Source organism: Mercenaria mercenaria, chromosome 13 (assembly GCF_021730395.1).
Source record: "Mercenaria mercenaria strain notata chromosome 13, MADL_Memer_1, whole genome shotgun sequence".
Lineage (NCBI taxonomy): Eukaryota > Metazoa > Mollusca > Bivalvia > Venerida > Veneridae > Mercenaria > Mercenaria mercenaria.
Window position 1 is genome coordinate 9,657,890 of NC_069373.1, and position 15,026 is coordinate 9,672,915.

Sequence of the window (15,026 nt, forward strand, 5' to 3'; positions counted from 1 at the left end):
TACACTGAATGATGTCATCACAAGGCAGTTATCAGTTTTGGAGAGAAAGCTTGTACACAGGTTTAGTTTTATAGTGTCTCTACATTAGAGAAATTTCAAATTCATGAAAAATACTTACAATCGATAAATTCTTTATTCTGTAATTATAACTATTTTCTGGTGTGGACTTAATACATATATATTTTTTTATTTAGTCATATAAATTTGATAGCGTCTTTTTTTTAATTGAATTCTGTGTCCGTTGCATTGGATATTTAATTAATTTCTGTATCTTTATGTATGCTAAATTTGTTTTTTTTTTTACTTCTTTTCAATATACTAGTATTGTGATACATATTTCACCACAAAATATAATGTTAGGTAAATTTTCATATTATTGATTGCTATTTAATAATTTTCGCAGGCTAGACATGATTCTGATTCTGGGCAAAAGAGAAAGGAATGCGACTTTTATTCTGACACCAGAGATAACACGTGCATTGAACCTGTTAAGTTAATGCCGAGAGAAGGTAGGAATAAGCCGTGTCAACCCAAATTTGTTCCCTTGAACACATTGAGGGACAAGTCTGCTTGAGAAGAATGACAAGTGACTTAAATGTCCAGAGCGTTTTTGTTCTACATCATTGAGGAAATTCACTGCAACGATTGTACAAGTGATCAATTTTAGTAACAATATTTCAATATACGGGCAAATATCCTTCTTAATTAAAAAGTAAATAGATTAAAAGCTGTCACTGGAGTATCTAATTACTCCAATGGTGGATGAAGATATTGCACTATAGCTCGAGTCTGTGACAAAAATATTAAGTAATAAGACTGGTAAAGATAAAGTGTACCAAAACACTATATAAGTATAATCCTAAGCAAAAAAGGGACATAATTAATAAAATATTGGTGCAAGAGTTATGCGCCTTGTTTCATATGTGTGGAACAACTACTTCAAGTCAGAATCAAATCCATTTCGTAATGACTGAGATATAGTGAATAGACTAATTTGACATTTTCTGAATATCCCTTAATTATTGAATTATTCATTTTTCAATTTGATATAGACTTTGCACATAAATTGAAGACCCACTAAAATAATGTATATTAATAGATTAGGTTATGGTACTGTATTTAAGTTTTCGTAGCCACAGAAATATATAGTGGTGAACACGTTTATGAAGTTTTATTTAAATATTCCAAACCACTTCCTAGACACAGCTCCGGACGGACGAAAGGAAAGACGGACGGACGACGCCAGAATTATATACTTCCGCCTTTGGCGGTGGATAAATTTACGCTTCCCCAAAACGAGCAAACAATGGGCAGAACTAAACCAACTGGAATTTAGAAAGGGGTTCTGAGGTTGCGGAGCCTGCACGTAACAGAAACTTCCAAAAGACAATTAAAAAAGGAGGAATCATATCCAATGGGTGAATATGCAATACTCAAGGCTATGAAAGCAGGAGCATTGGAATCAACAAAGCCGAAATGTTCAAGCTGAAAAACTAAACAGAACCACTTACACAAAAGAACTGTCATGCTGAATGATCTGAAAAGATCAAAATATGACAGCTCTAATTGAATGTATGGGGAGACATTTTACGAAAATCCACACAACACAAACAACGCTACTGTGTTAATAAAATAGCGTTTATCCTCTTCCTATTTACATTTTTGTGTGTGTGTGTGTGTGTGTGTGTGTGTTCGGGTTTAACGTCTCTCAACAATTTTTTCGTAATATAAACGATGGTGTCTACTTGTAGCAGTGAGCACAATGCCCAACTTTACAAGTCAGTCTGAAAGACAGCTAAATCCCCCGCCACTGCTATGGATCGTGAAAGGGTAAAAGCTTTGATTTTAGCCGTGACCTTGACCTTGAACTGACATGGCTTACTCATGAATTCTGCACAACGTCTTGATGAGGTGATCATTTGACCAAAGTTTCATAAAAATCCTTCAAGGGGTTTAGGAGATACAGAGCTGAAACCTTTGACCTTCAGTTGTGACCTTGACCTTGAGTTGACATGGCTGACTCATGAGTTCTTGATGAGGCGATCATATGACCCAAGTTTGATGAAAATCCTTCAAGGGGTTTAGGAGATACAGAGCTGAAACCTTTGACCTTCAGTTGTGACCTTGACCATGAACTGACATGGCTGACTCATGAATTCTGCACAACGTCTTGATGAGGTGATCATTTGACCAAAGTTTCATGAAAATCCTTCAAGGGGTTTAGGAGATACAGAGCTGAAACCTTTGACCTTCAGTTGTGACCTTGACCATGAACTGACATGGCTGACTCATGAATTCTGCACAACGTCTTGATGAGGTGATCATTTGACCAAAGTTTCATGAAAATCCTTCAAGGGGTTTAGGAGATACAGAGCTGAAACCTTTGACCTTCAGTTGTGACCTTGACCTTGAGTTGACATGGCTGACTCATGAGTTCTTGATGAGGTGATCATTTGACCCAAGTTTGATGAAAATCCTTCAAGGGGTTAAAGAGATACAGAGTGGACACTAAATGGAAGGCTCAAACCTTCGACCCTTAGTTGTGACCTTGACCTTGAGCTGGCATGGTTGACTCATAATTTCTGCACATCGTTCTGATGAGGTAATCATTTGACCCAAGTTTTATAAAATTCCTTCAAGGGGTTTAGGAGATATAGAGTGGACATGAAATGGAAGGCTCAACCCTTTGACCTTCAGTTGTGACCTTGACCTTGAGCCAACAAGGCTGACTTATAAGTTCTGCACATCGCCTTGATGAGGTGATAGTTTGACCCAAGTTTGATGAAAATCCTTCAAGGGGTTTAGGAGATATAGAGCGGACACAAAATGGAAGGTTCAAACCTTTGACCCTAAGTTGTGACCTTGACCTTGAGCCGGCATGACTGACTCATGTGTTCTGCACATCATCTTGATGAGGTGATCATTTGACCTAAGTTTTATAAAATTCCTTCAAGGGATTTAAGAGATATAGAGCGGACACAAAATGGAAGGCTCAAACCTTTGACCTTGAGTTGTGACCTTGACCTTGAGCCGGCATGGCTGACTCATGGGTTCTGCACATCGTCTTGATGAGGTTATCATTTGACCCAAGTTTTATAAAATTCCTTCAAGGGGTTTAGGAGATATAGAGCGGACACAAAATGGCAGGCTCAAACCTTTGACCTTGAGTTGTGACCTTGACCTTGAACCGACAAGGCTGACTCATGGGTTCTGCACATCGCCTTGATGAGGTGATCATTTGACCCAAGTTTCATGAAAATCCTTCAAGGGGTTTAGGAGATATGGACCGGACACGATTTTGTTACGGACGGAAGGACGGACGGAAAGACGGACGGAAGGACGGACAGAGACCATTCCTATAATCCCTCCGCCACGGCGGGGGATTAATAATGCTTTATAATACCAGCCCTAGGACTATCCTCTTAATGCTGAGAGCTGAGAGAGGAAGCTACTAATACCATTTTTACTTCTTTGCTGTGACACGGCCAGGGGTCGAACCCACGATCTCCCGCATTCGAAGCGGGCGCTCTACCACTAGGCTACCGCAGCGGTTATATATACATTTGTTAAAAATTGCATAAGAAACGTATATGAGATATGATTGTTTTTTTGTGTGTTGCATTTGTTTGTTTCCTTTCAGAACCTCCACAAGCTTTGCTCAACTTGACGTGGTTTAACAACACGATTCCCTTTGAACTGAGAGGTCGTCAAGAACATCTTACAATTTTCTGGGGAACTAAGACGTAGGAATTACTGCAGATGGTACAGAATATGTAGCATTTACGAAACATGTCACCAAAACAAGGAATGGGTCCGAGAGAGATCCCTGGCATATCACTCCTAATTATTACTTGCCGCATCACAAGATATTGAAAATGCATTATCAGGATTTCACAATTATGAAGAAGTTGTTTCTTTTAACGCAAAAAAATGTGATGTATCTCCTTCTTATGCAGTCCTGGCCCCGTGTTCACAAATCATTTTCTGGTCTCATTTGAAAATTTAGTATCAATTTTACTAAACCTTCAAGCTTAAATTCCAAATGAGACCGGCCATAAATACTGAATAGTCACTTTAAAATAGTTATTAACTTAAAATTTAGTATTAAGCATGCTATTTAGATATAAATGAGAAATAAGTTTTATTATCTAACTCAGCCGAGAATGAAAATATTTTGTGAACACGGGACGTGGTAGTAATGTTCACTTGAAAAATAAAAAATTCAACCAAATTTCTTTTTTTTTCATAGGACGACATTTAATGGTGCTGTATGGCAAGGTTTCCGCTGCTATTCGCCAATTCCTTTTTTGGCGAAAATAAAATTAAATTGGCATTATTCTGAAGTAAAGAAAAACTTGTTATGTCTATATAAAACGCTTACGTGGAGCAGGTGATTTTGATACGTGTTGATATATGATACTGTGACACACTGATTGAAAATATTAAAAAATGCTAGTAAAAATGTTGTTAAAATGTTTCAAGTACAATAAATAATATACTTTAGTTTCATTAAAATTGAACTTTGAACTACAAATAAAAATGAAAATACTACACTACAAAATTCTTACTTTTCTTATTGTTATATGTAATAAACAGGTAAATAAATGGTAAAGCGGTGCCATTATCACTCTAAGGCACCATCCCTATGGCTATTATTATCTTCTAGAGACACAAGAGCTCGTCGAACACGAAATGCCCCCCTTGACGCATTCAGTAATTGCACAAGGAACATAAATTATTTGGTCACTGTACACAAAAGTTTGTCTGTTCTTGATCAAAGTGACCTTGACCTTTGACCTATTGACCTCAAAATCAATAAGGGTCATCTGCTGGTCACGATAAACCTCCCTATTAGGTTTTGTGATCCTAGGCCCAAGCATTCTCAAGTTATTGTCCAGACACATTTTAACTGTTCCGGGTCACTGTGACCTCGACCTTTGACCTACTGATCTCAAAATCAAGAGGGGTCATCTCCTGGTCATGACCAACCTCCCTATCAACTTTTATGATCCTAGGCCCAAGCGTTTTTGATTTATCATTTGGAAACCGTTTAACTGTTCTGTGTAACTGTGACCTTGACATTTGACCTATTGATCTCAAAAGCTATAGGGGTCATCTGCTGGTAATGGTCATCCTTCTTATCAACTTTCATGATCCTAGGCCCAAGCGTTCTTGAGTTATCATCCGGAAATCGTTTAACTGTTCTGGGTCACTGTGACCTTGACCTTTGACCTACTGACCTCAAAATCAATAGGGGTCATCTGCTGGTCATGACCAATCTCCCTATCAACTTTCATGATCCTAGGCCCAAGCGTTCTCGATTTATCATCCGGAAACCGTTTAACTGTTCTGTGTAACTGTGACCTTGACATCTGACCTACTGATCTCAAAATCTATAGGGGTCATCTGCTGGTTATGACCAACCATCCTATCAACTGTCATGATCCTAGGCCCAAGCATTTTTGAGTTATCATCCGGAAACGGATTGGTCTACATACCAACCGACCGACCAACAGACATCTGCAAAACAATATACCCCTCCTTCTTTGAAGAAGGGCATAATTATCACTCAAAGGCACAGGTCTTCCATTTATTGACTTTTACTTAGTGCCCGTTTCTGGTTATATTGCCGACTTACAGTTATTTAAGTTGTTTGGACTGGGCTACATGGTTTTGTTACAATTTATAGTAAGGTATATAAATAATGATTGCTTTGTAAGCTTAAATCACAGACATACCTTTCACAGAAATAATGATCCTAATACGACCATACTGAGCATAGACTGTATCCAGGAATTATTGTCCCATAAAACAGAAAATATAAATACAAACAAAACTGCTTGGCCCATAAACTCATTTTCCATGTGAATATAAAAATATTTCTTCACACAATAAATTATCCCAAAAAGAACTAATTTGCATGTTAATGCTAGGAGGAAGGAATTGAAATTAAGGGAAAATGGAGCGTAAACATCCCACATGAGCCAGGTATCTAAATGAAATAAAGTGTTGTGAATTAGAAAAATCAACAGCAACCATGCAAATCGTACTAATATTTCCTGAAAGCAACCCTGAATTATAAAATTTTGCTCTCTTCTATATGTCCATGGTGTTGTGCTGCTCTGTTGCTGCTGTCTTTGCATATAGCGCAGGTGCTGACCTGGTGTACAACTTGGCAGTGGATAATTGTCTTTCCTCCTTTTGCGCAACTCGTGACGTCTTTCTTTATACAATGTTCCATACTGTGTATTTATAAGTTCCGTCAAATCTGAAACATTTAAATTTTTTAACAAACGGAATAACCTTCCATGTCTATCCCACCACTTCTTTACTATGTTATGTTATATCTATTAATGCATAATTATAATATCTCTTAAAATGGGGATCAAAGAGAAAAGTAGGGACAATCTGAAATAAAACTAAGTACCATAACTCATTGAACCTCTCTGAGAGTACCATAACTCACTGAGCCTCTCTGAGCACTGGGAAAACTTAAAAGTCAGTGAATATTAATTTTGTTTGGAATTGTTAAACTTTGGCAAAGGTACAGGCTTGTACATTAGTAGTGTCAGCCAGTAGGATAGCTCCCTCACATGACATAATTCTAGAAGAATTTAGCAATTTAATGTATGCAACCTTTAAACTATCAGAAAGAATAAGCATACAACCGGTGAGATAAAGTGGGCATACCATTTCGAAAAACGCATTTGCGAATGACTTCCCTGCATAACGGGCATGGAGTTAATGTGGGCTTCTGTCTGCACACCTGACGTAAACAGTGTTCGCAGAAGATGTGATTGCAGGGGTCACAGTGATGTGGACGATAAAACATCTCTAAACATACAGCACATGTTAGCTCTGTGGGAATGTCAGGTACCTGTAAAATTTATATAGTGTACGTAAGAACAATACATCTTAATTTTACATGTTACAAATTAATACATATGTAATAAATTATCCTTCCATGAAAGCATCTTAAACTAACGTAACATGTATAGAGCTGAAATTGCTTTTGGCCTCAAACTGTAGTTCCATTAATACATTTAGCCAATTGCGATAATTAAAGTGTAACTGAAAAACAACACTAACCAAGCTTCAGGGCTGAGTCGAGTACTAGCTGTTGGTAGTGGAGAATTACTCGAGTACTGTACAACTTGGTACTTACTATAAACTTTCATACGGATGTGAATTTGGCAAAAACTTGAGTATTACTTGTCTGAGTACTACACATAGTAAGTATGGTTATTGTACGTGTACCAAAGTACAGACTCAAATTTACTAGTGATTTTTATTTGAAAAAAAGAAATGGTCACATGATGATACTAGTTGCTACAAGACTTCTGATAATTTCATATCAGCACACCTGTGCGAGCTGACTTTTTTCAATTATATCCATTTGCGCTTCAGAGAGCAGGGGGATTTTGTCCTACACTCAGGAGTTTCAAATGGTCCAAATCTTGATGCTGCCCTAAACATTTTCTTATTGTTGAGAGCTTTCAAGTAAGCTACATGTTGTATTGTGACATGAATTAAGATCCTGATTTATGTCCATAAAGTTAAGGTGGGGACAGGAAGTGCAAAGTGACAAAGTATGTTTTTCCCAATTCCCTAAATGATTCAAAACTTTTAGATCTTTTTGCTATTTTAACAATAGGTTTGCTACTTTTTAATTTATTCAGTCAGTAAAATTTTCTGTGAACATCCCTCTAAATGCCCAAATTGAATGAAAGATCAGTCCGTTTTAGAAATCTAGCAGGGTAAAGGTTAAAAAGAAATAATTACTCATTCAATGTTTTCTGCCTTTCAATGACCTCCTCCCACTTTTTAGGGACTTTGAACTGCCACAGTGGAATTTTAATTAGCACATAATAAATGTCAAACTTTGCTAATATACATGCAGAATAGTACATACAGCTCTACATTTGAACTATTACATTGTATCAAAGCAGGTACAATGTGCAAATCAACAGAGGTGCTTTTAGGTCAGTCAAGCAGTTAAATCTGACATATACAACAATTGTTCAAGGTTTATGTATTACCAGAAAATATTTCACAAAGCATCAACAGATTTTCTTTACTTTATAACTGACACAACACAAAAATATATAATGCTGATACCAACAACAAGGATATGTGACAAACTTGCGATTTTTTAATAGAGTAAAGGCAAATGTTGGGTTGATCTGATATCTGTATTATGACTTATGTACTAATACTGCTTTAACTCTTGCTATTCATTCTTCTCTTTTGATTTTAAATTGAGGAGATAAAAGGCAAATTTAGGGTTTTTGAGACAGTTCAATTTGATTAATGTACAATCTGCAGTTTACTCTTGTCATTTTTCCTTCTTTTTGATTTTTAATATGAGAGATAAAGCAAATTAGTTGTTAAGATCGTCAATTATGAACTAGTCTAAATACTGCAGTTTACCTCTTTGTCTGTTTCTTTTCCTTCCTCTTTTGAGTCGTTTTCCTCCCTGGCATCATCTGGGTCAGCTTCAACTTCATTCAACACGTCAAACTTGTTATAATTTGACAAATCTGCTTCACATAAATTACCATCAAGTGACTGAAAGTTTTCCCCTAAGGTCATACCAGGATTATCAAAAGAATCAACCTGTCCACAGCAGTTTTGAGGTACATGTCTATCATGCAGAATTATACTGTTCCTTTCTGAATGCTCTGAGCGTATGGTACTTTTGTCTCTTTCAATGTCAGTTTTGGCATTATTTTCTTCACATTTTTGTATGGGAACTGTAGCTGTGCAAATACTGTAGCTTGAGCAGGAGTATCCAGTAGAAGTATTTGCCATTTTAGAATCTCTGTACTGAACGACAGGAATGACTCTGGAAACATTGTGTGAAAATTATTAAAATGTCTACGACTGCAGTGTACTTATTGTTTACTGCAATACTGATGTATTGATGATAGTCATACCCCATCTTTTATAGCAATATCGACATACCGATAATACCTTATCCTCTATTGCAATCATGAGGTACTGATGATACCTTATCATCTACTGCAAAATTGACATATTGATGATACTCTATCATTTATTGCAACATCAATGTATATATCACACCCCATTGCTTATTGCAATATGGACATATTAATGACTGTATTGTTTATTGCAACATCGATGTATTGATGATATCCCATTGTTTAGCTATATTCTGTAAAGAGGTGTTTTTCTGTTTATTTCATTTTTAATATATTACTGTATTTAGTTTTACAGAATTCCCTTCACTGCCCTTAAAGTTATTGTCTTGAATAAAAAATTTATAGAATAAATTTTTTTATAAAACAACAAAAAAGCTCTTAATACATAATATAGTCATCACAGAGTTATAGCTTTTTTTTTTCTCTTCACTAAGTGTAATCATTCACTGTGTAAAGTCAAATTAGAGCTCCTTTTCTGGAGTCAAAGTTAATGCCTTACAATCATTGAAAAAAGTAAAGAAGGCAGATAACTCTATCACTATCTAAGGCAGATTACAGTAATTGATTCTTTCAATTCTTCTTTACCTTTATCATGCTTGACACGATGTGACCAATGTAGATCATGACCAGCCTGCACATCCATGCAGTCTGATCAAGATCTACACTGTTCACTATTCAGTCAATACCATTTTGTTATGCAACCCTTTTAACAGTTAATGGTGCTGTCCAAATTGAACGATGGACTAGTTCATTACAGAAATTTCGCAGGGTAAGGGTTAAAGACATGTTTCGCTATATCAATTTAATATATCAAAAATCTCTTCAGTGGAATTAATGTCTTCTTTTATTAAAAGAAACAGTACTTACATTAAGGATGTTTTCGAATTCAGACTTATATTTTAAGAACAAATACAAAACTTTGAAGTCCAAAAGGGGGCATAATTTTGTGAAGTCAAAATTAACCACAGAGTTCACATGGAATTTGCATTGAGATGAGTACATGACTGTATTACTGCATCATTATTCTACACTATGTGAAGATTTTTGGTTTTATTAAAGCAAATATAACTTAAAGACATTTCCAAGTGCAAAAATGGATGTAATTATGTCAAAATAGGTCAGAATTATGAGAACTATAGTCTGTCCCACCTAATTTTGGACCTCAACTTTGGGCTGGTATGAAGAAATGAAACGGGATCAAAGAACATAAAACATGTTTTTGTGAATAAAAAAAAAGTCACCCTCGAGAATTTCAAGGATTTTTTAAACAATCGTCTGGTTTTCCCGTGCGACTAAATTTCATTTTCTCTATGGGAATTCACTGTTGTTTATTTCTGGTCGCCATTGCCAAATATTCTCTATTTTGGAGATTTTCGGGAAATTTCACGTGTTATTCCGTGGGGATGTTTCACACTTATTTTTTACACTTAGCTATTTTTCCTCCCGTGAGAAACAGAATGGGTTTGAAATAGAATTTACAATTTAGATCCGTAGTATACAGTACAAACAAAATTTTGAAAAATGTAAAAATGAAAAATAGAAAAAGAACCTACTTTGCACGAAAGAATCCGGCCGTTAAGTAATGTATTCAGTTATAAATTCCTTTTATCATTATTCGATTTATCCTTAAATCCTTCCAAACGATGTCCAGTTCAATGCACGATTTTCAAAGTTTTATCTTCATACATTGAAAATCCATCATCCGAAAATTGATCCAGTCAATCTGCGGCAGTCTTTCGAAGAATTTCAGGCAAATAACCGAACTATGCATTTGAAACAATATCTTTAATCACAGTATTTTCCAAATGCATAATCCAGGAAGAACCTGTACGATACAAAGACGTCAACTGCTTCAGCCTCCTTAGAATATAGCCTTCTACACATTTAACAAGCTCGCAATGACACAATAACTTTTCAAACGCTAAATTCTAATTATGTCATACAATATAGACATGACGTCACTAAAAGCTCGAGTGATCAAGAGCATAGGCGGCACATGTCGGCTCTGTTACGCATAGCTACCCCAACGACAATTAATTAAGTAAATATGGAAGCTAACTGAGTCCCGAATTTAAAGAAGATAAAGCAAATTAGCTGTCGACTGTGCCAGTCTGACTACGTGGATAAAATTTAAATCAAAGGCGGGAATGATTCAGTTTGCTTTAAGTTTGAGCCCAGACCTAAATCTTAAAAAAAAAAAATAGCTAATTTATTTCCTTTATAACATATAGATAGATCTACAGCTACTTTAAAAGAAAACGTGTAAAAAAAGAGATTTTTCTATCACCGACAAAAACAAACAACCTTGACGTTACCGGTTACGGAAGGTGCGCAGGCCATGATCCAAGGCCGGGCCGAGGGGGCCCGTGCCCACCCCCCCCAAACCCCCAGTTGGCTAAGAAGTGACCCATACTCATCAAAGTTTCAACCTAGTGACCCTACTACTAGTATTGTGGCAAAGGAATAATTATTTCTCAAAATTTACACCCAGAGACGCATCACAGGTCACCATTTCATACCTGTATAATTATCAAACTTTTCCGGGGGAGAACCATCTGACACCCTGTCCTCATAACCCCTCTGTCGCCTCAAAATTAAGACCTTAAATGCACCAAAGGCCACCATTTTACACCTATATTTCAAAAAATTTCAAGGGGTGGGGGGCCTGACCCCCCCCCCCCCCCTTATATGAGGGAAAGTACATTCATCTATAAATACACTAAAGGACAACATTTTATACATGTACTTAAAAAAAAATCCAGGGGATTACCCCTGATACCCCTAGACTTACCCCCCCCCCCCACCCCCAGTCAAAAATTTCTGGAACCGGCCCTGGTGTGTTACATTTATAAACTTGAAATTTTGACTTCTTACTGTAAAGTGATTGTTGGAAAGTCCCCATTATGACCTAAATTGTGTCAGTGTGACGTAAAACCAGACGTAGAAACAACAACACGAAAAACCTAATGATGGCTGTCAACATAAGTTCTGAAGTTTCAGGAGATTCCGCAGCCAGGATCCAGGCCGGATTGAGGGGGCCCGTGCCCCCTCCAGTTGGCTGAGAAGTGACCTATAGGCCTACTCATATTATTCATCAAAGATGCACCCTACTATTTTGGTAAAGGAATAATTGTTTCTCAAAATTCGCACCCGGCACGCACCAGAGGCCACAATTTCATGGTGTATTTCAAAATTTTCAAGGGGGGGGGGAGCCCCCTGACCCCCCCCCCCTCCGCCCCAACATCAGGAGAGGAGTAGGGAGTAACCCCTCCATTGTTAGATCTATATTTGACCAAAAACTGCACTGGAAGCAACCATTTTATGTCTGTATTTCAAAGATTTCCAGGGCAGAGACCCCTGACCCCACTAAAATGAGGGAGTACACCCACTAATAAATGCACCAGAGATCACAATTTCATACCCCAAAGAAAACAGAAATAAATATGTTAAGAGGGTAGTGTGCCAACAGGCTCATAATGTTTTCAGATAAAAAACTACGGTTTCCGTTTGGACAGTCGTGACTCTTTTTTAATACTTAACCGCGATGCATGATGGTACGATGACAAAAACGCGATGGCGCGATGGCACGATGATGAAACAACGATGTAACGAATGGTGAAAACGCGATGACACGATGATGAAATCGCGATGGGCGATGGTACGATGGTGAAATGTCGATGTAATAACGCGTATTCATCATCGTACCATCGCGTTTTCACCATCGCACAATCGTGCCATTGCGTTTTCATCAGCGTACCATCGTGCTATCGCGTTTTCACCATCGTGCCATCGCGTTATCATCATCATACCATCGTGGTTTCACCATCGTACCACCGCGTTTTCACCATCGTGCCATCGCGTTTTCACCACCGTGCCATCGCATTATCATCATCGTACCCTCGTGGTGTCACCATCGTACCACCGCGTTTTCACCATCGTACCATCGCGTTTTCAAATACGTAGTTCCGTACACTTGTATTTTTGTCAAAAATAGATAGAATAGAATGTATCTCAATGTATTTTGTGAGACGAAATTTACCATTAAGATTCTGCTTTTTTGCAAAATGTTTTAAAAATGTTCAGTGCTCAGTTTATTACAACTGTAAAATCTTCAAGGCCACGTCCTTTGTATTTTATGAATGCATGAAAATAAATTAAAAGCTGGGTGTAATAGTCACATGGTATTATTTAAACTCAGCTTATTCTTGTCAGGATGTAGAAGGTACATAGTGCAATGTGAAAATGAGATTGTATCAAGCCTGTATTTTACTGACACATATACTGTACCACTGCGCATGACCACCGGAAGGCGATGGCATGATGGTGGAAATGCGATGGTACGCTGGTGATAACGCGATGGTACGAAGGTGATAACGCGATGGTATGATGACGAAAACGCGATGACACGATGATGAAAACGCGATGGTACGTTGATGAAAACGCAATGGTACGATGATACGATGGTGAAAACGCGATGGTACGATGATGAAAACGCGATATTACATCGACGTTTCACCATCGTACCATCGCGATTTCATCATCGTGCCATCACGTTTTCACCATCGTATCATCGTTGTTTCATCGTCGTACCATCGCGCCATCGCGTTTTCGTCATCGTACCATCGTGCATTTCGGTTTAGTATTAAATAAAAAGTCACGATTGTCCAAACGGAACACCGTAGAAAACCATCCTAGATAATGTAGATTCCTAGGAAAAAGTCAACAAAATGAATCTGGCCATTGAATTACTGGATAGGCGTATTAGTAATTGTAACAGAGAATTATCAGCATGTAAATTGTCGAATAATGGTATAGTACACAACTTCACAAAATTATAAATTGATAACAACTTAACTAAAATAAAATTCATTTGGCATGTGACTATATCACGGCTTATACATGACCGCAGTGATATTCCGTGTATACTATGTTGCATTAGTTACAAGTTGTGGCAATTGATACCGTCATTTTTGCCAGAGTATATTTTTGTAATGATCTTGATGCGTAGATAAGCTAGTTATACACAGTAAGGTAAAGTTCATGCAAGTACGAATTTTTCGACTGAATATCTACGTCAAGTTTGAATTGCTACAGATCATTTTTTAAGGAATAACTGGTTTTTTTTTTGGTTTTTTTTTGGTGCTTTTTTTTGTTGTTGCTGTTCTGCGTTCAACGTGTTTTTTGGTTGAATTTTCAATATAGTTATGTACTGCCCCGTTTGTAACAGAAGTAAATGTTTCGTATACGTACTTCTTGGTGAAAAAAACAAAAACACGTGTTTTATATAATCGAAAATGAAGTAACTGACGCGCTTGAACATGCTTCTTTTATCTAGCTGAAGAACAAAATACCCCTTCAAAAGGTCATATGAGCCGCGCCATGAGAAAACCAACATGGTGCATTTGCGACCAGCATCCGCGCAATCTAGTCAGGAACCATGCTGTTCGCTAACGGTCTCTCTAATTACAGTAGGCAGTTGACCAGATTGCGCGGATGCTGGTCGCAAATGCAATATGTTGGATTTCTCATGGCGCGGCTCATATTTTTATTTTGTCTATAGGTCTACTATGCCTATCAATAGCACAAAAATGTTTTAACATGCCACTTTGGATTTCACCGAACGGTCGAGCATGGAAATAAAGACGCGAGATTGAATTGAAAAACTGGTATTATGTTATAAAAATAAAGGCAATTATTAATTTGTTTAACGTAGTCGGTTATATAGGCGTTGTCTCAAATTGAAATATATATATTTTAAATCATTAATTGCATTGAGGAATAATGTTTTACCTTGATCGAACGGTCACAAAAATAGTGAGCACAAGTCAGTACACAAACATGTATTCATGCTATTGAAAAACAACATTTTAACAGACGTTTATCATCCGAACCTTTGATACGATTATAAACAACAGTAACCAATAATGAAAATGAGTTAAATGGGTTGCGCGCATCTCCGCTGTCCCCACCTCTATTACATAGAACGGCTGAAACAATGATACGCACTTGACTTGAGACATGTATTTATTTTACGTCAATGCGAACGAGTAAGTACAGACACATTTTCAGAAAAAAAACTGAAAA

General features: G+C 37.2%; 1 protein-coding gene across 1 annotated transcript in view; it reads right to left on the bottom strand.

Annotated features, from left to right (window-relative positions):
- Positions 1-628: 628 nt before the first annotated feature.
- The window catches only part of LOC123529898 (uncharacterized), a 34,907-nt gene continuing 20,509 nt past the window's right edge, over positions 629-15,026 (bottom strand). Inside the window, exons 5-7 of the mRNA XM_053521151.1 lie at positions 8,431-8,845; positions 6,691-6,877; positions 629-6,268 (exon numbers count right to left, since the gene is read on the bottom strand). Of these exons, the coding sequence (XP_053377126.1) occupies positions 5,742-6,268; positions 6,691-6,877; positions 8,431-8,845 (1,129 nt within the window). The 3' untranslated portion in view covers positions 629-5,741. The remainder of the gene's footprint in view (positions 6,269-6,690; positions 6,878-8,430; positions 8,846-15,026) is intronic.